Genomic DNA, 24,599 nt, shown 5'->3' with positions numbered 1-24,599 from the left:
TTGCCATGGTAAAAATTTGCAATTATTTTTATGAAATTTCCATAACCTTAATGAAATTCATGGGAATTGTGGAAAAAATACGATAACAAATGAGTCTCAACATGTATGATATAAACCTACATATTTTTTTTTTAAATGTGCAGTACAACTTGGAATTTGAGTGAAATATTCATTATGTTCACTCTGAATAATGACCGCCACCTCAGAGAAGAGATCATTCATTTAAATTAAACACTACCTCCTTCATATTCAACGCCAGAAAGAGCTTCCTGACAAACCGAGTTGTGGAGCAATAGTGGAGGATAGCCCTCCCGGAAAAGTTATCGGTGCACGTTTGGTTAATGAGTTTAAAAACCAACACAAACATTTCTTTTTCTTTTTTTTTAAAGTATAATTAAAACACAGTGCATTAGATGTACAACACTTAAGCTTAGTGTTGCTAGTGTATATAGTAATATTGTGATGTTTTTTTTTTATTACATGAATTATCAAGCTTAGCATTATAATTACTGAAGTAAGACAATACATACCTTACAAGTGATGCTAGCACCGAATCTCATGCAAAATGAACACTTTCTTTGTAGAGCCGCAGAAACAAGGGCTTTCACAGCCTCGTCACACTCCTGTTGAATATTGTCTAAATCTTTATCTAAAGGAGGCTCTAACAGATCACCCTTGGGTTCTACGGGTGGACTCCATTCCAAGCATTGCTTATGTACATAAAGGAATCCTTCTTCTGCTACCCCAGCTAAGTTAGTACTCTCGATGTGGCCTATTATTGATAGCTCATCTGTGTGTTCTGGGTTACATGACGGTGTTCTGAAAAAGTCATTTGGAACATCAAATAATAATTATACCTCCTAGTTTGTGCAATGTCTTTATATTAAATTTCCTAAACATGAACAAAGTGAGACTATATTACAGACCATAAAATAATTTTGTATTATCTTAATTTTTTTATTGCATATGTGAATTAACTTCGCCTACAAATAGCATGCCCTATGCACAGTGGGCATGTAGATATAAGGTATTTAAAAAATCTGCACATAAACAGGTGCAACTAAATGAGAAGTAAAATTATTCATTTTAAAATCCGATTTAAACGAACAATAATTCTGTTTTTCTCTAAGATATATTTCTTACCATGATCTAGCTTTTGTAAGCAGTAAAATGGTGTTTCCAAGCATGTTGAGAAATAATGAATATTTTCTACAAATCTTACTTGACTTACTTGCACTTATTGATGTTTTTCTGTCTCCGGGAAGTGGGGACAGGTGGGGCTAGAGGGACTAGCGAACTGGGAGTCGAGGGCGAGTCCAGTGGCGAAGGAGGCGGGGGGACCGGAGGGGGCAGTGGCACGGCGGTGAGGGGCGGCGACGAGATGAGAGGCACAGGGGCGGAGGGCGCAGCGAACACTCCGCATGCCACCCGCAACATTTCCCCCTGCGCTAGTTGACTACGCTCGCTGAGATTGCACAAAGCGCATAGTTTGCCAGGCCTGCACAGCAAAATAATTCAGTCTTATAATACAGATAGTTATATCCCTTCCTAAGAATTTTATTTTTAGGTTAAGATAGATTTTGGTTAGATAGATATTGAAAGGAGGGTGAGTGCCGGGAACAGGGTGAACGGTGCACTAAAATCTACTTTGGCAAACAAATTTTTATCGCAGGAGGCTAAACTAGCAGTTCACAACGGAGTTCTAGTTCCAACTCTAATGTATGGGAGCGAAGTATGGAATTGGAAAAATAATGATGAAAGTAGGTTGAATGCTGTCGAAATGCGATCCCTCAGGCGAATGTGTGGTAAAACGATGCATGATAGGTACACAAATGTCGAGATCCGTGAAGTGTGTAAGGCTGAGACATGCATTATTGACAGAATTAAGAAAGGGGTGCTGCGTTGGTTTGGACATGTAGAGCGAATGGACAGCGAAAGAACGGCTAAAAGGATCTACGATGCAAATGTTGATGGATGCAGAAAACGAGGAAGACCGAGAAAGACATGGCACGATCAAGTCCATCAAATACTTGAAGATGGACATGTCAAAAGTAGGAATAATCGGCGTGCGTGCATGAGAAGATGTATGAATGTAGAGGAAGCGAGGTCTGTATGCCAAGATAGTGTTATGGTGTTCTATCCTCTCTGCCTACCCCTACGGAGAAACGGCGTGATGGTTTGTTGTTGTTGTTTAGATTTTGGTTCAAAACTGTATTTATGATTTTAACATAGTCAACATAATTTTAACATACGAGTATACAGTTTTAAATAATATTCAACTTGATCATATAAAAACTTATGTTGAATATATACTTTTTTTTAAAATTGAATACTACAGTCTTCTTCCCCTTCGTTTTTTCATGGCCTTTTCACATCTCAATTCGGGTGTTCTGGCCAGTGTCGAGTATTTTTGTTTTTTACATATATACACATGTTTTAGTAATATAATATGTACAAGTTAATTATGTTAGTATTTAATATAATATATACATATAATAATAAAACATATTTACAACTTTACACCATTTACAACTAGATATTTACATAAGATTTTAAATACACGTTTATTGGGTGGGGACAGGAGAGTTAGAATATGAATAGGGAATGGGATATTAATATCAGAGAGGTCGGATAGGAAATCAGGATAACAATCATTTATGGGGCATCCAAAAATAATATGGTTTAAATCTTCCTCATCTAGCTGACATTCGCAAATGGCAGAGTCCCTGACATGGATTCTGAACAGGTGAGAACCATTGCAGCAGTGCCCAATGCGCATTCTGCATATGGAGGATGTCTCAAACTTGTTCAGAATCACTTTGGAAAACCAAGGCTTTTCTGTTACATTTGGTTTCAGTTGGAAAAGATGTTTACCCTTGGCTTGGGAGGAGGCTACCCAATATTCTTGCCATGTGCGAAGTTGCTTCTCCTTCGTCATAACAAGGAAATCACCTAGTGGTAGTAAATTACTATAGGCAGGATCCCCGGAGTGGACCGCCTCCTTTGCTAAACACTACAGTCCTCCTTAGAACAAATTTCCCTAGAGAGTTCTCTTAATTTTATTTTGTATAAAAAATACTTTATATGGCAAATTAATAATAAAAAAAATTTAAAAACTATGAAGTAAGATTTGTCTTCACTTGGTTTACACAAGGATGAATTTATTTTTTGTTCAAAATCATGATTAACTATCAAGGATGTCTTTTGAGTCTAGTTTGGTAATATTTTTTTCTTGGTGATAAATCAAATGGTCAAATAAGTATCAATAATCCAAAAGCGCATGTCTTGATATCAACAACATAAAGCTAGTCGGCCTTTAAAACGGGTACTATGCCCTCTATATTCTACGGGTACTATACCCTCTATATTCTACTATTTGGTGCACAGGTGTAGTTTAGGCTTCTATGAATTGTAATATTGAGTAAATGCTACTAATAAACACAATTATTTGCGGATATTAGTAATGGCGATACTGCAGTTGTTTATTGATTGAGATTAAGAAAATATTGAACGCAGAAAACTAATTCTTTAACAGATATCGATATTTCAAAGCCCCATAGTTTATTTTGAAAATGACATTAGACTGACCGTGTTGGCTCAAAAAATTGTAGAAACAACTTCATATTTAGATTATAGGTATGATTTTTTTAATTTCATTCTCTTCCTTGGGCGCTGCATGGTATACATCAATAATTGCTATATATCTCTAACATTATTACACGAAAGCAACATGTTTTATACATCAGTTGTCACTTCACGGAAAATGAAATATTTCTGGGGAAATCAAACTCAAAACTTCACACATTGAACTAGGGAAAATAAGGTAATATATAGAGTGTAAAATTAAAAAGAATATTCTTACCATTTTTCAGGAAAATAGGGAGGTTCCTCTGGAGCACACATTAGCAATTCATTATCATCAAATAGATCTTCTAAGCTATCTTCTCGACTCCCTCGGTGCTTTTTGAAACCCCGCATTGTATTTAAATTAGTACGATACCTACAATAAAACAAATCAACGTTAATACTTCATCAGAAAGAAGGCACAGCGTTCGTTTTTACATACATAGGAAATTAAATTCACACCAAATTTAACAGATTCAATTACTGCCACATTATATAAGAAAATAATTTTTAATTTTTATAAAATTAGAGTAACACATGACTAAAACAAAGTTTTAAAATGCCCATATTGTTTCAATAACATGGAACAACCTATCACATACCAAAAATTTAAAATGTTTTGCATGATACACATATGTATAATTAAATAAAGATGGCTACTACTGAAATAATAGAATATTTGCACAGCGCATTTTAAAACGAAATATATATTGTATAAATAAATTACAATTATCATCGATTTTTAAACAACAAAATGGCTTACTTACTAAAATTTCAATAGTCGCAAGTGAAGTAAAATTTTATCTAACGGCTTCTCAAATTACTTGCCGAGTAATATAATCGAGAAATTTGTGCGTTATTACTATAACTAGATACTTATATTGCAAGATCAACAAGAAATGAAAATTCTAAGTACTACAAAACAGCAAACTTTCATTCAAATGACTGTTAATTATTTGTAGACATGCTTAATTTCATATGTGTTTTTACAGTACCTATTATAAATATGTTTCAATATTAATTATTATAATATTTTCAGATTCAACTGACATTTTAGTGTTAGTAAAAAGGAACTGAGTGTATCCATTAACATTAAGTTTCAAAGTTCACAAACCGGCATTTGAATAATTAATTATTTATGGAGCCTATGTGCAGTTTATAATATGATACATTTTAACAAGAGCTAATTGATTAGTAGGTAATTTACAATAACTGGCTTAGAACACAATTATTTTACAACTTATTTAAGATAATAAAGAAGAAGAAAAACCCTATTTGTGTAAACATCGAGTCACTTATTTTATAAATTGCACATTTCTTTTTTTCATATAATATGTTTAATTATTAAAAACGTACTTAAAGAAATGGATTTCAAGATTGAATATGCAAAGTTGAGGTACACAAGGCATGTTCCAACACAAATATTATTGAGTATTTTGAAGTTTTTATTTAAATCATCCACACATGCTTAAGTTAATTTATGTTTATATTAATAAGCTAGATGTAATTTTGTTTAAGAAAGGAATTTTAAAAATATATAATTTAAATACTACCATTTTAGTAATTCAACACATCAAGGCCACCTTCCAACAACAATTTTAAGCAATATTAAAATTGTCATGAACTGAATTAAAATAAACCTATTACAAAATTATTGTAAGTATGCATCGACTTGCTTTTTCACTACTTTCCCATCGCGGGAAGGCTTCATTCCTTCTTTCCTGGGCCTGCCAGGACCCCTTCTAGCCGAGTACGCCAGCCTTCCGAACGCCGGGCTCGAGCTCCCGAAGGCCCCCATGCCCCCGAACATGGCGGCGCCCCAAAGCCCGTGGGGAGACGGCGGCTCCTCCACGCCCTGTGGAGGGGACGAGGTGGAAGACGTCGGCGTGGACGCGGGGCCTGAATATGACAGTTGAAGGTTAAAACAAACACTCCACTCAAATATCGGGCTGCAAAGGTTACCGTGAGAGACAAATTTACACTCACCGGACGATACTGGCGCGTCTCCTTCATCGTCCGACCCTTCATCGGCCAGAAGGTCCATATCCAAAAGGGCTTCATCACCTAAATCCATCTGAAATGCGCAACCCCACCTTGGTCAAACATATCAAAACGAAACAGAATTCAAATTCAATATCACTCGTAACACTACGCAGTTTTGATATAACTCCGCCGAACGCTGCGTTTTGCTCAAAATACGTCAATATTTCTCATACACGAACCAAAAGGTAAAAATTAATGACTGACCGCCATTATGAATGTCAAGTTGCGACAACCTAACTTGTTTTAAAATTCACTTTACTCACCCCATTAAGTATTTTTACCGTAGAATATATTATTTATAAAATCCAAAAATCAGAGACTTCAAACAAAAATACGAAAATTCCATCCTAACGGCAAATCCAAAAACAGAAAATATCACATCAAAAAAAACTAAAAAATCGGCAGCCAACTCTCTGATGATGCTTGAACGAAACAATACCAGTGCAAAAAATACATGTATGGAATCTCAATATTCTTGCAGTACTTACGTAGGTTTTTTTTTAAGGGCAACATATAACCTTTTGCTAAATTTTTTGTTAGCTACGAAAATTCGTCAGAAAGAATTTGTTTTATAAAAGTATAAAGTAGTCGAGGGTACCATGAGCTTACAAGGCTGCTACTATGAACGCCCATCATGTAATTATTGAAGCTAAACTTATTAAAGAAACCATCAAGGTTAAACTTAACGCATTCATAGCGCGGTATAGTGCGTATTTATTGCATAAATACGCACTTATTCCACGCTAAAAATGCGTTCGTAATACCAGTTAATGCTGCCATTATCACATTATTGTCTTAAATCGAAATATTTTATTAAAATATTTGACTATTACCTATTGTTAATTGTAAAAAGAATCATTTTTATGAATTTGAAATAAATACAAAATATAAAGTTTATATTTGAAGCACTAACTTTGTGGTTATTCATTATAATAAAATAAAAAGAACAACTTTGTTTTGACAAAGAAGCTTGTTAACTTTGAAACTAGTCGGTGAAAAATAAAAATTAGTGGTTAAAAACAAAGTTGTTCTATTTATTTTATTAAATACAAAATATTTTATTTCACGATTGGCGTACAAATGACTAAAGACATAAAACGAATTATTTAGCCCAAAGACGTATATAAGGGGGTGATTAACGGAGTTCAACCCCCCCCCCCTCCCCCTCTGCATCGAAAAAGTGTATATTATGAATTTTGAAAGCTCCATAGGTAATTACTGTGAATTTTTTACCTCTACCTTAATAAGACGAGATTATTAAAAAAACAAGGTCCATAGGGATCCAATACTATTTGTTCCCATCATTATCATTCCCGCATTTTGGTATTTTGTTACAAGAAGCTACGGTTTTTAGTTTTATTCTTCAGACGCCAGTCTATAAACAATGAAATATTGCAGTTTGAACAACCTTTCAAATCAATATTTTACGTCCACCCTGCTAGGAATCGAACACAGGACCTCAAAAATGGTAGCAGAATACATTTTTTGCATCGAGCATTTTGAACATTTTTTTCTAGAATATCCCCCATGTGGAAGTTACAAATACGTCCGTGATTTAACCCATCTGTCTAAATTAAAAAAATATTTTATGCTTTAAAAAAATTGACAACTTGTAAATGTTTAGTCTTAGCAATTAATTATCTTCTCAAAAAGGTTTTCCTTTTCTGTTAAAATGTCTGTCAACGTAAAATTCTGTTAAAATGTCTATATAAACTAAATGTACAGTCATCATGTCGCACAGATAATATTAATTTTCGGCTTTTATTATTTTATATTTTTAATTTTCTGTATCCTATGTTGTAAAGTGTGTTAAAACAATATATCTGTATATATGTTCAATATACGTTTTTTAAATGTACTTTTACTGAAGCAACTGATGCTTTTTGCCCTAGTTAAATCAATCAATCTATCAAACTATCTATATAACATTAAAACATATATTTTGTACAGTTGAGCTATATTATAAAATCCAGAAAATTTTGCAATAACTTTTTAAAACTCAAATGAAACGCGTGCAATTTTATACACATATATTGATTTTTTGTAGGTATATAAATTAAAAATTATTTTGAACATTATTGAGTTATTAGGAATCATTTTCTAAATTATCATAATCATGTTTCTGGAAAACATGTATTCAGAGTTTTCTATCCTCCATTTCATTTGAGATTGATGACAACAAAGTTCTCATTATATTTATTTTTAAATACCTAACATGTGCATATTTTTTTCTAAAAAAACTATTACCAAATTTGATGGTAAAAGGTAAAAATAAACATCGTTTTAAATCATATAAATTTTACACACTTGAGTCAAGAATTTATAACTATGATATACTTTACATGCCTGGGTGTGGGGAAAATTTATTGGTAATGATAATTTTAAATTATCGAATTAAAGTAATTATATTATTCTTACACATTATCTATTTCTTGTGATAATAATTAATTGTATTGTTACAATAATAACTGCATGGATCATTAATACTATATTGATTCAAAAGAGCTGATCGCTTTACCGAAGCCTTCAACATGGTCGTATATTTAACATTAATAAATATCATTGTAATTTTACTTGCATATTCGTTTTATAAGTTTTCATTCACTAAGCCTAAAAACTTCCCACCAGGTAAGTACCTACATTATTTTTATGTCTACCTATACATATGCAATTGTGAGATAGGTATTTATTTATTCTGTTCATTAACACCCAAAGGGAATTTACAAAAAATAAAAATACATGCTAACATACCAAAGAATAAACACAGAATATACAGAAAAAATGTGTGAAATTAGTTGGAAAGGATATAATAAAAAGTTATACAAAGTTAAAAAAAAACAAAAATAACAAAGGTATGCAAGAAAAACAGTAAGCATATAAACAAAAAAATCAAAGATATAACTTATGAAATAAATTCTGTAAAGCAAATTAAGTGATACGGTAAGCAAGAAATAAAAATTTAAGTTAAATTAATAATCAAGCAAGCATATATTATCGCGAAAAAAGAAGAAATAAAAATATGTATGTATGAAATGCTTATTTGCCAATACTACAATGCAATTTTATATAATTGTAAAAAATAAAAAACAAGTATAAGGCAATAAAAATGAACCTATGCAGTCTCGGTATCAATGAATAGTTTTGTTGGTTGGAAGAAGTACTGGAGCAATGAAACAATAAAGTACTCCAGTATTTTTGGTACGTCAAAAAGAAAGTTTACAATTTTATACAGTACAAGAGATCATTAATAGTTCTTCTTTCAGAAAGTGTTGTGAAGTGAGCATTATAGCAGGGTGACCATATTGATGAATTAAAATCTAAATAACTTCTTACAAGAGAACAGTATAATATTTTTAATAATCGGATGAACTTGAAATTTTTTGTGTTTCTCAAAATAAAGCCCAACATTTTTAATGCCTTGCTTGAATTTTCATTGATATGATATACAAAAGACAATTTTTGATCAAAAAATACCCCGAGATTCTTTATCACTGATACTGTAGAGAGATTATCACTGTCAATACGGTAACAAAAAATAATCGATTTTTTTATTTGATGAAAATGAATGATCCGACATTTTTTTATGTTCAAGTACATTTTATTTTCTTCACCACTCATCCAGAGAATTCAGGTTCTGTTGAAAAGAAAGGCAATCCTCATAAGTTTTTATCTCTTTATGGATTTTTAGGTCATCTGCAAATAGTAAATAACATTTTTTTGAAATTTTTTTGTGATATCGTTAATAAAAAGTAAAAAAAGCACCGGACTCAAATGAGAACCTTGAGGGACACCACTGGTAGCCTTAAAAGAATAAGAAAAAAGGCTTCGCTTTAACAATTAACTGCCTATCATCCAACTAACTATTTAACCACTTTAGAAATTTACCACCAAAACCCATTTTACTTAATTTATTATTATTATTTTGGTATTTTATTTCACATGAAACAAAAACCATACTCGATTAGGTATATCAAAATTATTTGTTTTGTTTTAAATTATGCAATTTAGTACAATTTTCTCAAATATTTTTTTTCTGTTGAAAATTCTCTTTAAAATGGATTATATTCCTTTAAGATTGTATTATATTGAACTTTAATTTGACTGAGTATTGACTAGAATTCCAGATAATATGCATAACTTTTGAAACAATTTAATAGTAATACATTCAAGTTTCCTCTCAAACATAACCATAATACACACTTCACGTCTAACGATGGCTTGGTAGTACCAAAAGTATGTTATAAGTATGGAAATAGAACTCTCAAATATTTAGTACCCAGAATTTTTAATTTATTACTAAAAGAACTTAAATTTAACTCACATTGTAACAAGAACAAAATAAGAGAGTGGCTACTCGATCAAAAGTTTATATATGAATAGTAGCTTAGGTGTAAATATTTTAATTTTTCATACATTTTCTTGTATTTAAAAAATAAATTTATATACATGTTTATTCTGATCTTTCCGGCTGTTCATTTTTATCTGTTATTCATTGTTTTTATAAATGTAAATAAAATTATTAAGTTAGTATAAATATAATCTTCACCAACAAGCTACAGAAAGTAGCTTGGTGGGATTTTAGTTTTAGTAAAAATATAACAAGTGAAAAAAAATTTCAATTGTAAAAATGTATAATTATACTATTAAAATAAAATTTTTAAATTTTTAAAATGCTAAAAGTTGCTCCAACAATTCCTAAGTGTGTTGCAAGCTCTTTATGCATGCTACCATCCTCAGTTAGGTAAACTCCCAAGTATTTAAAGCTGTCAACTTTCTCGATTTTCCACCCATTATTATAGAGAGGCTGATCAGGGTCAGGACAGGATTTGTTGCACATAATCTGGGTCTTTTTGGTATTATAATATTAAGGCCAAGACAACCGGAGTTTTTCTGCAGTTTGTCAACAATTTCCTGATGATCACTTTTCAAGAAGAACTGTCTGCGCACTCCAAATAGCACAATTTTAGGGGGAGTTCACTTCTATGCCTCGATCAGGTAACATTGATTTGCATAAGATAAAATACATCAATATGATGAATAGGAACAGTGCAAGGACGCAGCGTTGCCTCACTCCAGTGGAATTCCCGAACTAATCAGTCAAATAGCTACCGATTCTCATACAACAATTACAGTCTACGCAGAGCACCTTTATAGCAGCAATAATCTTAGGAGAAATACCGTACGCATTGAGATGTCTGGTGAGGTCCATGTGTACTTCTGAGGAAAGATAGTACCACCAATGGTGAACTTATTTAGAGTAGCCAAGTCTATAAGTTTCACACTATTTTCATTAGTAGCATTTAGAACATGGTCCTACTATGGAAAAATTCCCCATCCTAGCATTGAAGTCACCAATGACAACTACACAATCTCTTCTGGGTAACTGAGATAATGTAGAGTGAAGCAAATCATAAAAGTTGTTATTAGCAGAGGCGTCTGCATCCTCTGTGGCATTGATTTGTCAATGAAATAGTATTGCATAACATTAAAAGACAGTGATGGAGCTATCGGGATTCTTGAAAGTAGCACATATCAGTCGTTCCGAGATTGGTTCACACTTTACAAGGCAGCGAGATACCTTCTCCGACATAAGTATTGCAACTCCTTGGCGATGGTATCGGTCCTGGCTAGAGTACAGATGTGTGCACCCATCCAATATCTTTTTACCCACCCCTTTCCGGCTCATTTCACTTAAACCTGAAATGTCCAAATTGAAATCTTGTAGGTCCCTATGTGGAGGGTTGATTTGTTGGAGAGAATATGTCTATCATTTTCTGGTAGGGATGTGCCAGGTCAGTTTCCGTAGTCATTTTGGGTTCGAGGCTGGGGGGGTGATGTTTTCGTAATCGGGATGTTTTAAAGAGACTGGATGATTGGTCCCGCGCTTTCGAAGCCTGGGCTATAGGGGCCCTGAGGGTCGGCTCAACCCGGTTTTAGTGTCGGAGTTTTCCTTTCCTTAGTCTAGTGGAGTTCGGTTTTGAGGCGTCAAAGACTCGCCTTTACCCGCTGTTGTTTGCTACAGTAATACTGCATTGCCTTGTGGCTGCCACAGGGAGGCCGGCAGAAAAATTTGCAGGATAGAGTATGTATGCAGTATTTCTTAGATACACTTTATTGACGTCAGTCTATCCGCTGCTACCTAACCTACTGTTGACCACCAAGACTCTTTCATGACGCTTATTCTCAATAATGTTATTTTAATAAAAATGAATTATAATGAATAACCACAAAGTTAGTGCTTTAAATATTAATTTTACGGTGTTATTTTACATTATATTCTAGAGGTAAAAATTTTCGTCAAAATATTATTTTTTAAGGCCTGTGATATTGAATCATCAACTAAACACTTAATATTTATTTTCATCATCTGAAAATACAGTATTTATTTTTTGCAATGTTGACTAGGACAAAATAATGACCTTTGATGTGTTGATGTAATTCCATTTCAAAATATATATAACTCTTTCAGGTCCTCCTCGTTTACCAATATGGGGCAGTTATTGGTTGCTGCTGGCTCTGGACTACAAGTTCCCAGCACGAGCTCTCAGTTGGATGTCACGCTGGTACAGAAGTCCTTTGGTTGGACTCTATCTAGGTGACATTCTTACAGTAGTAGCACATGGGCAGGCTGTCAAGGAAGTTTTAACAAAGCAAGAGTTTGATGGTAGAATTGATACCATACTTAGTACTCTAAGAGCTGAAGGAAAGAAACTAGGTAGCTAAATGAATACATATATGTTATTTAGCTAGTTTAAAAATTTCAAGCTGCAAAGTGAAGTTCCGTATTCTTGTATTTTAAATGCTTACCAAAAATAAAGAAAATGCAGTATTTTTATTAAAATATTTTCTTATGATACCTATATGCATTGTTTAAGCATTTTTTGCCACAAATAGTCAAAGTTCAAATACAATATATTATCTTTCTTCTGTACTATAATACACATGCGAGCTGATATCAAAGGTTAGGGACCAGGGAGCATGTCACTACCTAATTATTATTGGTTGGTATTAATGTTGTGTCTAATCGAATCCAATACAGATATGAGTAAAAAAAAATTATAAATATAATATTTGTTTATATCTATCGATATAAATATTTGCCTATAAGGGCTCATGCTAGAAACTTATTGTAAAAATAAATATTTTTAAAATTCTGATTGAATTTTCTTGTATGAAATTAAAAAATACATAAATATTAAAATGAACAAATTACAACACAAATGGAGAACATATTAGGGAAGGAATGGGAAGTCTAGGCATTTACAGGGCTTATGACCTGTCATTGGATGGTTCGAGTGGTCACTTCACACAGTGTAACATTCACCCATAATTAAGAATAATTCTATGGGTGAATGTTAGGTGAATGTTACACAGTGTGTTCAACATTCACCTTAAACCAGTAAATGACAGGTCATAATCTCTGTATATCCCTATGCTTCCATATTTACTTCCCTAAAATGTTCTCCATCTCTGTTGTAATTTGTTCATTTCAAAAACTCCTACTCTTTTGACTACAAACATTTGAACTAACTAAAAATAGAGTAATCGATTTATATTTTCTGCACAAACTTTTTAAATACTACTTAAAAGATTATGTTCCAATTTAACGTTTGTTTCAACCTCTTTTTTTCTAAAGGTTTATGTGAGTTTTTTTTTTTATAAATCATTTGAATGAGTAACATGGTGATTGAATATATTTCATATACCTCTAATAAGAACCACAAATAGGTACTAATGCATATACCTACTATTTAAAACTTCCTCTTTTAAATGTCAATTGCCAATATTGCTTTGATTTTTGATACGTATAATTAATTTGTGATGTGTTATCAAAATATGCGATTTTCAGGAATATTCTTTACCGATGGTTTATACTGGCACGAGCAACGAAGATTTTCATTGCGATACATGAGAGACTGGGGATTCGGCCGGCGTTGTTCTAGACTAGAACAAGTTATATCTGATGAAATTTTACAGTTGATAGAACTACTTAAAAATCCCACCTTTGAGCAGGTTTTTTTAAAATTATTATAATGCTTTTAAAATACCAATTCTTTGAGGCGTTGCATAAAACACATGACAAAGGAGAACCCAACTACCCTACTACTACTACCCTACTAAAATCCAATAACATATACCGTCATTTCAAGCCTAATTAATGGTGAGCTTCACAATGAAGTTGTTTGTAGAATTGCTCGGTGCAAAAAGGCTAAGATAACACTGTCGGGAAACAGCGAGAACTAATTCAAGTCTTTATTAAAAATTATTTAAAACCGTAATAAATATAAATCATTAAATAATTACATATTTTTATTTTGATGTTAATTTGATTACTTATATTTTGCAGAGTGTTGTAAAAGGTAATACAATGCAATTACCTGATGCATTATTTGTACCACTCATAAACTCCTACTTGGGTGTAATGATTGGAAGAGCTTTAGGAAAACAATGGAATGAAAGACTTCGAGAAGTGGGCAGGGCTACTGTACTGTTTCAACAGTCTGCAGATGATCTGGGTGGTGCCCTTGCGTTTACTCCATGGATTAGACATTTTGCCCCAGAATCAAGTGGATATGCACCGCTGTGTTCCAGCAGCCATATACTGTTAAAATTCATCAGGGTATGTTATTTCAATTTAAAAAAAATATATTTGACGAGACATTGTTACTTAAACTTCAGACATTGTAAATGATAAATTACCAATATTTTATATTTTCAGTATTCAATATGTAACCTCCAGTGATTTTCTGAAACAGATGATATCAATGTACTGGCTGGGAAAACTTTGTACTGGTTATTTACCCTAGGGTAGTCCCGCCTCTTTCGAATTTGATTTCAGGATATTTATAAATGTTTTAAATGTATTTTTTATTGAAATTATAACAAAATTTTATTGTATTTAAATTTAAATTAAAATACAAAATAAAATTCTCTTACGTAATCATTTAAAAAAAGCAAATTACACATAATAAATTTTTAGAGGCCAGTGTGGAACAACAAACAAGAGATGGAGATAAACAGTATTGCTCAATGTTTTTTTATCAAGCTAACGCCTTAGGTGGGTGGTACAAATACAATGTTATGCTAGAGAGTTATTTCTCTATGCCTTCTTTGACCAAAGGGTACTGTGAACGCCCTCATCAAAATCGCTTACCTGCTATTGACTAGGTGGAGGTGCCTCATTAACGTCATCTGCTCTTCTTACTCCCCGAAAAAATCTTGCTCATTATTAGAACTCGAATCCTCTAAATATTTTTTCGTGTTGTCCGGTTCATGAAGCCATGATTCAATTTAAGCTTCTTGTCTTTTAGCCATAGTTTCGCTGTACACAAAATATTACTTATTAATTATAGTTTATGTCTACATTCATAACAAAATTTATAATGTACAGTATAAAATTAAACTATATAATCAATAAAATAATATAATCAAACAATTAATTTTCATTACCGTGATTTCTTAATGCTTTCAGCGCAAAAGGTGAAAATTATAAGTCTAATATGTTATTCATATTACCTTTATTTAGGATCTTCTAGAAGATTGCAAAACTCACTTTGCCGATGAATATGATCAACATTTTTTTGATAAATATATCAGAAAAATCAACAAAGACAGAGAAGAAGAAAATATTGAGAAACCATCTACATTTTCAGGTAAAAATGTATAATTTACTGATTCAATGAAATAAATGTGTTATGAATTTTTATTGAATACTTGTTTTTTTGGTATTTTATGTATCTAGAGGTGTACAAATTAGTTTGGTCCGTTTTCAAAAGATGGCTCTGGCAGTTATGGATGTTTCATCAAATCCTGGAAAAGGAGCTTGCAGAATCATTAGAGTTACGCAACAAGCAGTTTCTATACGATTGAAATCCATGGGAATGATTCACAAGCAAGGTAATTGGGTGCCTTATGAACTGAAACCGAGAGACGTTAAAAAGCGTTTTTTTAATTGCGAGCAGTTGATTCAAAGGCAACAAAGAAAGGGTTTTTTTACATTGAATTGTGACCGGGGATGAGAAATTGATATTCTATGACAACCTCACAAAGAAAAAAATACTACGCTATGCCTGGTCAATCGTTGCCATCGACCTCAACATCAACACCAAAGTCGAATATTCACGGTTTGAAGGTCATGCTGTGTATCTGGTGGGACCAAAAGGGTTTTGTATACTTTGAGCTGCTATAACCTGGCGATTCCATTACAGGCGATCGGTGCAGGCTACATTTGAGCCGTGCATTATGAGAAAAACAGCCAGAATACAAGCAAAGATATGATAACGCTGGACCTCATATTGCAAAAGTCATAAAAAAATATTTGGAAATGCTCAATTGGAATATTTTACCGCAGCGCCGTATTCGCCCGACATTGCTCCTTCTGATTGCTGGTTGTTCCGATGGATGAAACACGATTTGACAAGTCACCGGTTTACTTCTTTTGGAAAAATCTAAAATTGGCTCCTTCTTTGGATCCCCTCAAAAGATAAGATTTTTTTTCAACATGGAATTTGAAAATAGCCTGATAGGTGGGAAAAGTAGTAGCCAGCGAAGGACAACACTTTTTGGTTTTTGTTTTGAAATAAATGCATTTTTAACCACGAAAAAAAGGAACAAACTAATTTGTACTCTCAATACATAATACAACTACACCAGTCGCATGCACAGAGTTTTCAACTAGGGTAGGCAGTAGAAAAAAAGTACGTTTTATATAGTATAAGTACCTAATCAATCTTACCAAACAGTTTCCTTTACTAGTCACATTAGTTTGAATCACTATGCTGAGTAATAGTTCTACATTATCTCTGCTATGCTGTAGGTAGTTAATATTTAAGTTACCTAAGCTACATCAAATATCCAAATAATTGCTAAATTTATATGATATATTTCTTATTTTTAATATAATTTAAATAATATATTGCTACGAAATCCTTCCTTTAAATATTTTTATGTTTTCGTTTATTACGGTTTCTACACTCGAAATTAAATCATTTTGGGCTCTATTTGATATTCTCGTAAACGCACTACTAGATAATTGCAAGTGATTTTCCAAGATACCGACATATTTAGCTAGCAAATCAATAAGTTCCAAAAAATTACCTTTTTTTTTTTTTTAATAAACGCGAAACAAAAATACTCTCGATTATATAATTATAACAGAAACCAATTTGAGGTTATTTATTCGACATGACTGTCTTTTATTAAATAATAATCGAAAAAAACGCTAGATGTCAGTAACGTATTCGTTTGTTCTTTCTAAAATAATGTACCTACCAACATTCAAAAAGCACTGCCTACTAGCTTACACATACACGCGTAATTACTACTGAAATAAAACCCACACATACACATTTCGTTCCCGCATCGCGTTATGTTCATATGGAAGAAAAAGGCATTTGTAGTTCGTGCTTTTCCCGACCCATGCCGATAGCGGCGCGCTGATCGGTACAATATATTACTTAACCGAATTATCTCTGGCGCGTTTTTCAAATTTTAAAAATAGCTACTAATATTTTTGATATTATTTTTTGCTATTATTTTAATGAAATTCTAGTAGGGTAGGCACTGCTTATGTGCCTTTATGGAACGCACGCCACTGGACTACACCATGGTTCATACAATTTCAAATTTTATTTATTTTAAAATATGTTCATTTTTATTTTTAGATGATCAATTGGCACTTGTGGGAGTAGACTTTCTTTTTCCATCTGCATCAGCTAATACTGTCACACTAGCTTTATTCATAAGAGAGCTGATGGTCAGAATGGATGTCCAAGTTCGTATTCAAGAAGAATTAGATTCTGTGGTCGGAAGAGGTCGATTACCAAATCTCAACGATAGAGAAAGGTATAATAGAAATCTTAATCCATTAGCCATTACCCATTACATTTCGTAAAATAAATAATTTTATAGAAACTAGATAACATTTTATTTTTTTAATGCATTCTTTTATGATTTACTCATTTTGGTGCCACAGTTGCACAGTTGCTATATACTGTATTAGAAAATGATAAGAAGTTGTGTTAAAGGAGGGTTCGTACCTCAGACCTATAATATGCGAGTCCATGACACTATCACAACACAATTTATTATCAATTTTAACATATTTCTTTACCAAAAAACTTAAATCAAACTGCACACAATTGAGAATAACAATTGAATAATAACAAGTACTTGATAATAAAATTTGATTGTATTACCTATTATAAAATGTTCAATTAGAATAGACTAATAAACAAAAGATGTAAAAAATTGTTTCACTAATTTTCTTGTATTTTAAGCCATTTTAAAAGATTTAATCCATATCTATAATATAAATCAACTGTCAGCAACCAACGGCCGGCAAGATTCTCGCCGCAACGCATGTAACTGAACTCATAAAAAAGCGTATCTTAGTTATCGGGGAAGAAATATTCCGGAACAGAAGAAAAAGTTTGAAAATGATAGTCTCTCTACTAGAATTTGCACCCAATATGAAAACTTGAGTGCTAGCTAACATGAACAGCTCGGGGATAAAGCACAGGGTTTAACATACTTCCTTCTCTCTCACAATGAAAAAAGGTCAAAAGGTTGAATCACATCGGATACGGCACAGTGAGGAGGTTCAGTAGTTTTTTATATTTTTTTCATATGTTAATAGACTTTCAAACTAAGCCAAAAGATATTTATTTTATTTTTATGTATCCATTAACATTACTACGATTTTTTTATGATTTGTTTTTTTCAATTTAATAGTTGGCCTTGTGGTGCATTTGCCTACCATGCAAAAGGTCTCGGGTTCAATTCCCGACATGGTAGGCATGAAATATTTATTTAAAAATTTGTTTTTACACTAGAATATTTCATAATCCCTGGAATGGTATCTGAAATGTAAGACTGATCATCTTACCTTCATGTGACAAAAATGATCAAGACACGCTGCGATTTGTGTATCAATGCAGTGCCCTATGCGCCATTAGGTGAGGAAAGGGAAAGATGAAGATGTATTTTTTAATTACTCTGCATGTGACGTCACTAGTGGGGTTGGCTTTCCAGAAACTAGAAATCTATCACACTACTCTAATTTAGAAGAACATGGGACGTCATTTATTTTTTTTATTTAATTTTTTTATTTTTCTTTCTGTTGACGCCCATGGGGCTTTTAAAGTAGTTCATTATTGTTAAAATATTTTTAAAGTAGTTCATTATTGTTAAAATATTTTTTATTAATTATTTCATTCATTTTAGAGAAACTTTGAATTACAAATTAATGCTCTAATTTTTACCGCGTGTAAGAAATCATTTTTTGTATCCAATTTCCGCTGAACTTTCTCATTCCTTATATCTGTCTGAGGAATTGAGGAAAACTTTGCTGTTTATGAGGAACTATTAAAAATGTGCAGTCCCAAAGAAACTACAGCAGGAGAGGATTTATTTTACCTCTTGGGCCAAGCTCTGGTTTCATGCGGATTTTAGCTGGAATTAATTAACCAGCATCACCACAGACGATGGGAAAAAGATTAGCGGCCATAATAAAAAAAGAGTCAACAGCAAACTGCGAGAGTCTGGATCTGAAGTTACATTTATATTTCACTGTATTATCCATCAAGAAGCATTGTGCTGCAAGGTTTTGTCTGGTGGAAAAAAATAATGGATACTGTTGTATCTAATATTAGTTTTATAAGAAAAAGTGGGCTTTCTCCAGCACCAGTTCCAAAATTTTTTTGAAAATGAGGAAGCTGAACATAGTAACATGAGATGGCTAAGCCATTCTTCAATTTTTTTTTTGATTTGAGGAAATAAATTTGTAACTTCATGGAGATGAAGGGGAAAGGCAATACACAAACTTTCTAACAACCAATGGATTATAGATCTTGAGTTTTAACCTAATTTGACTGGCAGAAAACGGAATCTACAGAAATGGAATTTGCTCAATACACACTTACAGGGAAAAAACAAACTGATATGCAATACAAAAGATTTTAAAAAGATCTCATGCAAAATTAAGATTTTTGAAAACGCCTCCGCAGTGCATATTGACAATCTATCGGGCAATTTGCAAATCAACTGGATAGATTTACCAAGTGATATGACACTTAAAATGGATTTTAAGGAAAAAACTCTTGGTGGATTTCTATGGGAGTTTGCCTTTTGAAAACTATAAGGAGTTTAAAAGGTTTGCTCGGCAAATATTTGGTAGTACCTACATACATTTGTGAGAAAACCTTTTCAATTTTAAATAACCAAAAAACAAACATTGTTCTCGGTTATCATTCATATTTAGAAGCAATAATACTACTACAAATACATCCACAAAAATCTTATTTATTTTATCGACTACAAGACAGTAAATGTCATCAAAATATGTTTTTAGTGTTTTATTTTTAAAACTAAAATATTCGTACACAAATATTGTAATTTGTAAGTTAACAGAGAGGGAAAACATTTTTGAGAAGACAATATGAAAGTCTAGGCATTTACAGGGCTTATGACCAGTCATCGGCTGGTTTCAGTGGCCACATTTCACACCACTGTGTAAAATTCGATGTGTTGCCTGTGAAACATCCACAAATATTGTAGGTATACCGTAGTGACATATGGCGCACTAATCCTAACATAAAATATTTAACCCACTTTCAATCAAAGGTTGCCAACCCATAATATAAATTACACATATTAGTTTTAAAAATAAAATAAATATTCAACAATTTAGCATGATCTCACTGACCCCTGAGCTATCAATAATGATTCATGACCATGTATCTGAAAAATATTAACTGCGTATACTCTGTAAGTCTGCAAATTGAACTGATAAGCATGAGATAAGCAAGCAGAGGGAAATATTAGTCATGGAAAGAAATCTCTATCTCTATAGTACGTGTGTGTATTTACAAAAACATTTTTTGCTATAACCAAATAAGATAGTGTGATGTGATGGCTATGTTTTTATCATAGAATTATAATTCTATGGTTTTTATCATAGAATGTTTTTATATTTATAAGTACTATGTTTGACAACTGAGATTTTTTCTATTAATTTATCATTATTATTCTATTTATACAGAATAGTGAAGTACCTTATCTGGTTCTAATTTACCTACATATTACCAGTATAGTACAATTTTTGCTTTATTTGTTGGCCTTCATTGATGCACCGTGTATTAAATAAGTAAACTATCATAATTACGTTTATATGATTTTAAAATAGAGAAAAGCGGTAAAGTTACACTTTTGGCAATTCGGATCAGAGAAACGATATTTTTTTAAGCTTGCATAAATAGTCAATAAAATAAAATAAATATTTAAATAGTTATTAAAAAGAAACGAGTAATTCTAATTGAAGTAAAAGAACATATTGTTTGGTATTTACAGGTTACCATTTTTAGAAGCAAGTCTTAGAGAACTCATGAGATATGTCACTCTCGTTCCGTTAGGACTTCCTCATCGTGCCCAAGTTGACACGGAATTCCAAGGTTACAGCATACCAAAGGTACCTACCTATCTTATCAGCGCCGGATTTAACGGGATCTACCATCCCGACACTTAGTGAAAAGGAATGTAAATTTACATGTTTGTAAATTATTACAAGCGTATTTATTATTCTCCCCTCCCTTGTAAGCTGGTTTGGTCTGGTTCTCTGTTCCAACTGAAGGTTTCAACCTCTGGTAGGTCCGGCTCGGCTATCTATAGACCTTGAATGACTGTATATTTTATGTTTATAATTTAAATAAATCAACTAGGCATAAATTTGCCCTATATTAAATTAATAATTAATAATTGATCTGTGATAATGAGGTTAAATAGTTTTTTAATGATAATTAGCACAAAATTTTACTAGTCCTCATCAAATTTTCTGTCAATAAATTTCAGAGAAATCATTAATTTTCAATAATTAATAATTAAGTGTCGTATGGTGATGTAATCTTACTATATAATATAGGCTAATAATCAGATAACATGGTTTGGGTTTTGGTTGGTTGGAAAAAAATGGTATACATTATAAACCTGCTAAGAATTTTGCACAGAAGTTTAAATTAGGTAATAAAATAAATAAAAAAATATATTATGCCTCAATTTGATTCCTCTTTTCAATATAAATTGCATGTACCACGGAAACACATTGCCATAAAAATGCTTTTTATGCTCTGGCACTAAAATAAAATAACTTTATAAATGTATTCATAAGAGTATGTAATTTAGGTAGACAGCAGTTTCTAAAACAACCTATAAATTTGCACTAATCTTCACCATATCTGTTTTAAATTTATTCAGATATCAAAATAAAAAAAACCCTTTTAGTATATTTAAAAATATATAATGATATGATAATATTATGTTTTTTAAGGATACAATGATGTCCGTAAATTTATTAGACTTTCATAATGATCCTAAAATATGGGGGGACCCTGAAAATTTTAGACCTGAGAGGTTTTTAGATGACAAAGGATTTCTTTTAAAAAAGGACCCCTCTCTTCCTTTTGGAGCTGGTAATAAACACATTTACATCAATTAAACATTTATTCTATTACTGGAAACTTATTTAATTTAAACTTTAGTAAAGCAAGAGTAGATATATAAAAGGAGTTTTTTTTTTCAGTGATTATTAAGGTACAGAAAACTTAAACCGTATTGTTATTTGCATAGAATTATAAACTATAATATATTATTATGAACTATAATATATTATATGACTTTTAGTACTATGACACTTCGGCATTTGAGTAAAAATATTTTATGTATGTTTTTTGAGATTACATTTTTTTCTGAGAAACCTAAATAATTTGAAAAAATAAACAAGATAGTAATTTTAAATTATGGTAATTTAACACTTAATTATTTGACATAATATATTAATATACAAATTTACTTAATATTTTTTTATTGTCTTTGTTTTTTGTAAAATATAATAAATTATAATTGACTGTAACTTAAACCGATTGCGATATAATCTAAAGGTAATTGCATTACTCAATAAAAATTACTTCAAATTATTTCATTGCTTTCATGTTAAACATTTTTTTATTTCTTCTAGGTAAGAGGCTGTGTGCTGGAGAAACATTTGCCCGTCAGACAATGTTCTTGGTAGCCGCAGGTCTTTTTCAGAATTTCACTTTCAAGATTCATGGATCTGTGCCTGAGTTAAGGCCAGGCCTTATTACAATGCCGGAAAATTTTCATGTCCAATTCACTCAAAGAGATTAAAACATTGATCTTTTTAAAAATATTATAAAAAATATATTACATAATTACCTATTTATTTATTTTTTACTATAAAACAAATGACATGAGATTTTCAATAAATTTATATTTTGAAAGAATTTTAAATAAACATTAAAAAACAAAACACTATCTCTTCTTCTTCTTTGCCATAGACTTATGTGGTATGTTCTCCAAAGGGTTGCTCCTCCTGTAAGGTGAATTCCTAGCTGTCCTTTCATCTTTTGAGAGGTCTTCTACGAGGAAGAATCCCGTGAGGGTTGATTATGGAGTGCAATATAAGAGTCTGGTGGTGTTCATATTTTGGACATGACCATACCAGTCCCCCCTTCGCTGTCTACTCCATCTTATGTTGTCCTCAGTCTCACATATCTCTATTATGCTAGTGTTTCTCACGCGATCTCTTAGAGTTTTGCCTGCTAGTATCCTGTGTCTTCATTTCGGAAGCCCTCAATACTTGTTTGGTCCTACTTTATCTGCCCTTGCTTCAAAGCCATAATATGTTCTTATTGGACTTACTTATGTTTTAAAAATTCTCTTACTCTTAATGGCCATAGCTTTATTTTTCCAAATTGCGGATTTTAAAGCTTCAGAGATTACAGCTGCCTTGTTTACTCTTAGTTTATTTTTATAATACATTTTTTTTTTATTTGTATTGCATCCAAAAATTTTAATAATTATCACAAAAACCAAAATTAGATGAAAACGATAGATTAAATTTGTTTTCATTTTAATGTGATTTAATTAATAGGGTTCACAATCGCTCCATTTTAATTAGTTTTTTTAATTATGTTAAGTTATAAGAAAACAAGAAAAGTATTGTATTATACTTACTAAAAGTTAAAAGGCGAAAAATATTGCTTGTAGAGTATTATTTGATTAACAGATAAAAATTATTTAAATTAAATTTATTCAATTCATGCTTGGTAAAAAGTTATTCAACAATGGAAACCAAACATATTTTTTATTATTGGTTTATATAATATACCTAGTCATACATGGTAAATTGATAATATAAACAATTTATTGATAATATATAAAATATATCAATAATTATGATGCTAGCTTGTACACAAAAATCACAAACAAACAGATAAGGAATTGATTGAACTAAATCTAATAATCTTTCTAGATTGTGGCCCCTGTGATGTAATGAATTTACACATAATGTTCTCGGAGATATCACAATAATTTAATGTATTCTTTACCGTAACTTACACTGTAATTGGCCCAAAATAATGTTTCAAACATGAGATGGGTTGCAGGAAGTGGTTGGTGCGGATCACTCGAGATAGGGAGATCTAAGGGGGAGACCTATGTTCACCATTGGACACGAGAGGGCTGATGATGTTGATGAATGTTTGAAAAATATATACTCTATAAATATATTATAAATGAGATACCTTGTGGTATAGTTGTTCACATGTAGCGTTCCTATACAAGTCTCAGTTTCAATTTTCGATTGGGTCCAAACTAAATTATTAATACAGTACAAACAGTTTACCCAAAATACAAAACTGATCATCTTACTTACCTTTATGTAAATAGTAGGCAAAATAAAAATTATATCAATATTGGCATGCCAGACCCTATGAACCATTAGATGAGAACATTGACATATTAATACACATAGACATGCCCTGAGCCCTCAAAAAAAAGGACACTTAACTCATGCTTTAACGCTCAGTCATACACTACGCGTATTTAGATGTTCTTCGAACCCTAGCCAGGCGTGACGT

At 32.0% G+C, this 24,599-nt stretch overlaps 2 protein-coding genes and 1 long non-coding RNA gene across 10 annotated transcripts in view; 1 reads left to right on the top strand and 2 right to left on the bottom strand.

Moving 5' to 3' along the window:
* The window catches only part of Lpt (Lost PHDs of trr), a 35,205-nt gene extending 29,109 nt beyond the window's left edge, over positions 1 to 6,096 (bottom strand). For all 6 annotated transcript variants that reach the window (XM_088236817.1, XM_088236818.1, XM_088236819.1 and 3 more), the window contains exons 1-6: positions 5,931 to 6,096; positions 5,611 to 5,698; positions 5,301 to 5,523; positions 3,863 to 4,000; positions 1,232 to 1,498; positions 531 to 819 (exon numbers count right to left, since the gene is read on the bottom strand). In XM_088236817.1, the coding sequence (XP_088092943.1) occupies positions 531 to 819; positions 1,232 to 1,498; positions 3,863 to 4,000; positions 5,301 to 5,523; positions 5,611 to 5,698 (1,005 nt within the window). In that variant the 5' untranslated portion in view covers positions 5,931 to 6,096. The remainder of the gene's footprint in view (positions 1 to 530; positions 820 to 1,231; positions 1,499 to 3,862; positions 4,001 to 5,300; positions 5,524 to 5,610; positions 5,699 to 5,930) is intronic.
* Positions 6,097 to 8,149: 2,053 nt separating this feature from the next.
* On the bottom strand, positions 8,150 to 20,797 carry LOC148274662 (uncharacterized). 2 transcript variants are annotated; one of them, XR_015824241.1, is made up of 3 exons: positions 20,372 to 20,797; positions 14,822 to 14,989; positions 8,150 to 9,360 (listed from the first exon to the last, which is right to left on the bottom strand). It is a non-coding gene; the product is annotated as an uncharacterized LOC148274662 (long non-coding RNA). The 2 variants fall into 2 exon arrangements; XR_015824240.1 differs by lacking the exon at positions 8,150 to 9,360 and adding an exon at positions 14,312 to 14,414.
* Cyp304a1 (Probable cytochrome P450 304a1) lies at positions 8,163 to 22,958 on the top strand. Of its 2 annotated transcripts, XM_088236815.1 has the most exons (9): positions 8,163 to 8,295; positions 12,137 to 12,382; positions 13,517 to 13,680; positions 14,015 to 14,287; positions 15,194 to 15,320; positions 17,331 to 17,511; positions 21,016 to 21,133; positions 21,989 to 22,130; positions 22,676 to 22,958. In XM_088236815.1, exons 1-9 carry the CDS (start codon positions 8,199 to 8,201, stop codon positions 22,843 to 22,845), a joined length of 1,518 nt encoding a protein of 505 aa, XP_088092941.1. In that variant the 5' UTR covers positions 8,163 to 8,198; the 3' UTR covers positions 22,846 to 22,958. The 2 variants fall into 2 exon arrangements, with proteins under 2 accessions (XP_088092941.1, XP_088092942.1); XM_088236816.1 differs by lacking the exons at positions 17,331 to 17,511; positions 21,016 to 21,133; positions 21,989 to 22,130; positions 22,676 to 22,958 and having other exon boundaries at positions 15,140 to 15,294.
* Positions 22,959 to 24,599: the final 1,641 nt, after the last annotated feature.

Source organism: Micrasema longulum, unplaced genomic scaffold (genome assembly GCF_059751315.1).
Source record: "Micrasema longulum isolate JH-2025_06_02 unplaced genomic scaffold, ASM5975131v1 h1tg001610l, whole genome shotgun sequence".
NCBI lineage: Eukaryota > Metazoa > Arthropoda > Insecta > Trichoptera > Brachycentridae > Micrasema > Micrasema longulum.
Note: the sequence above shows the minus strand (reverse complement) of the source record. Positions and strands in the feature narration are given on the sequence as shown.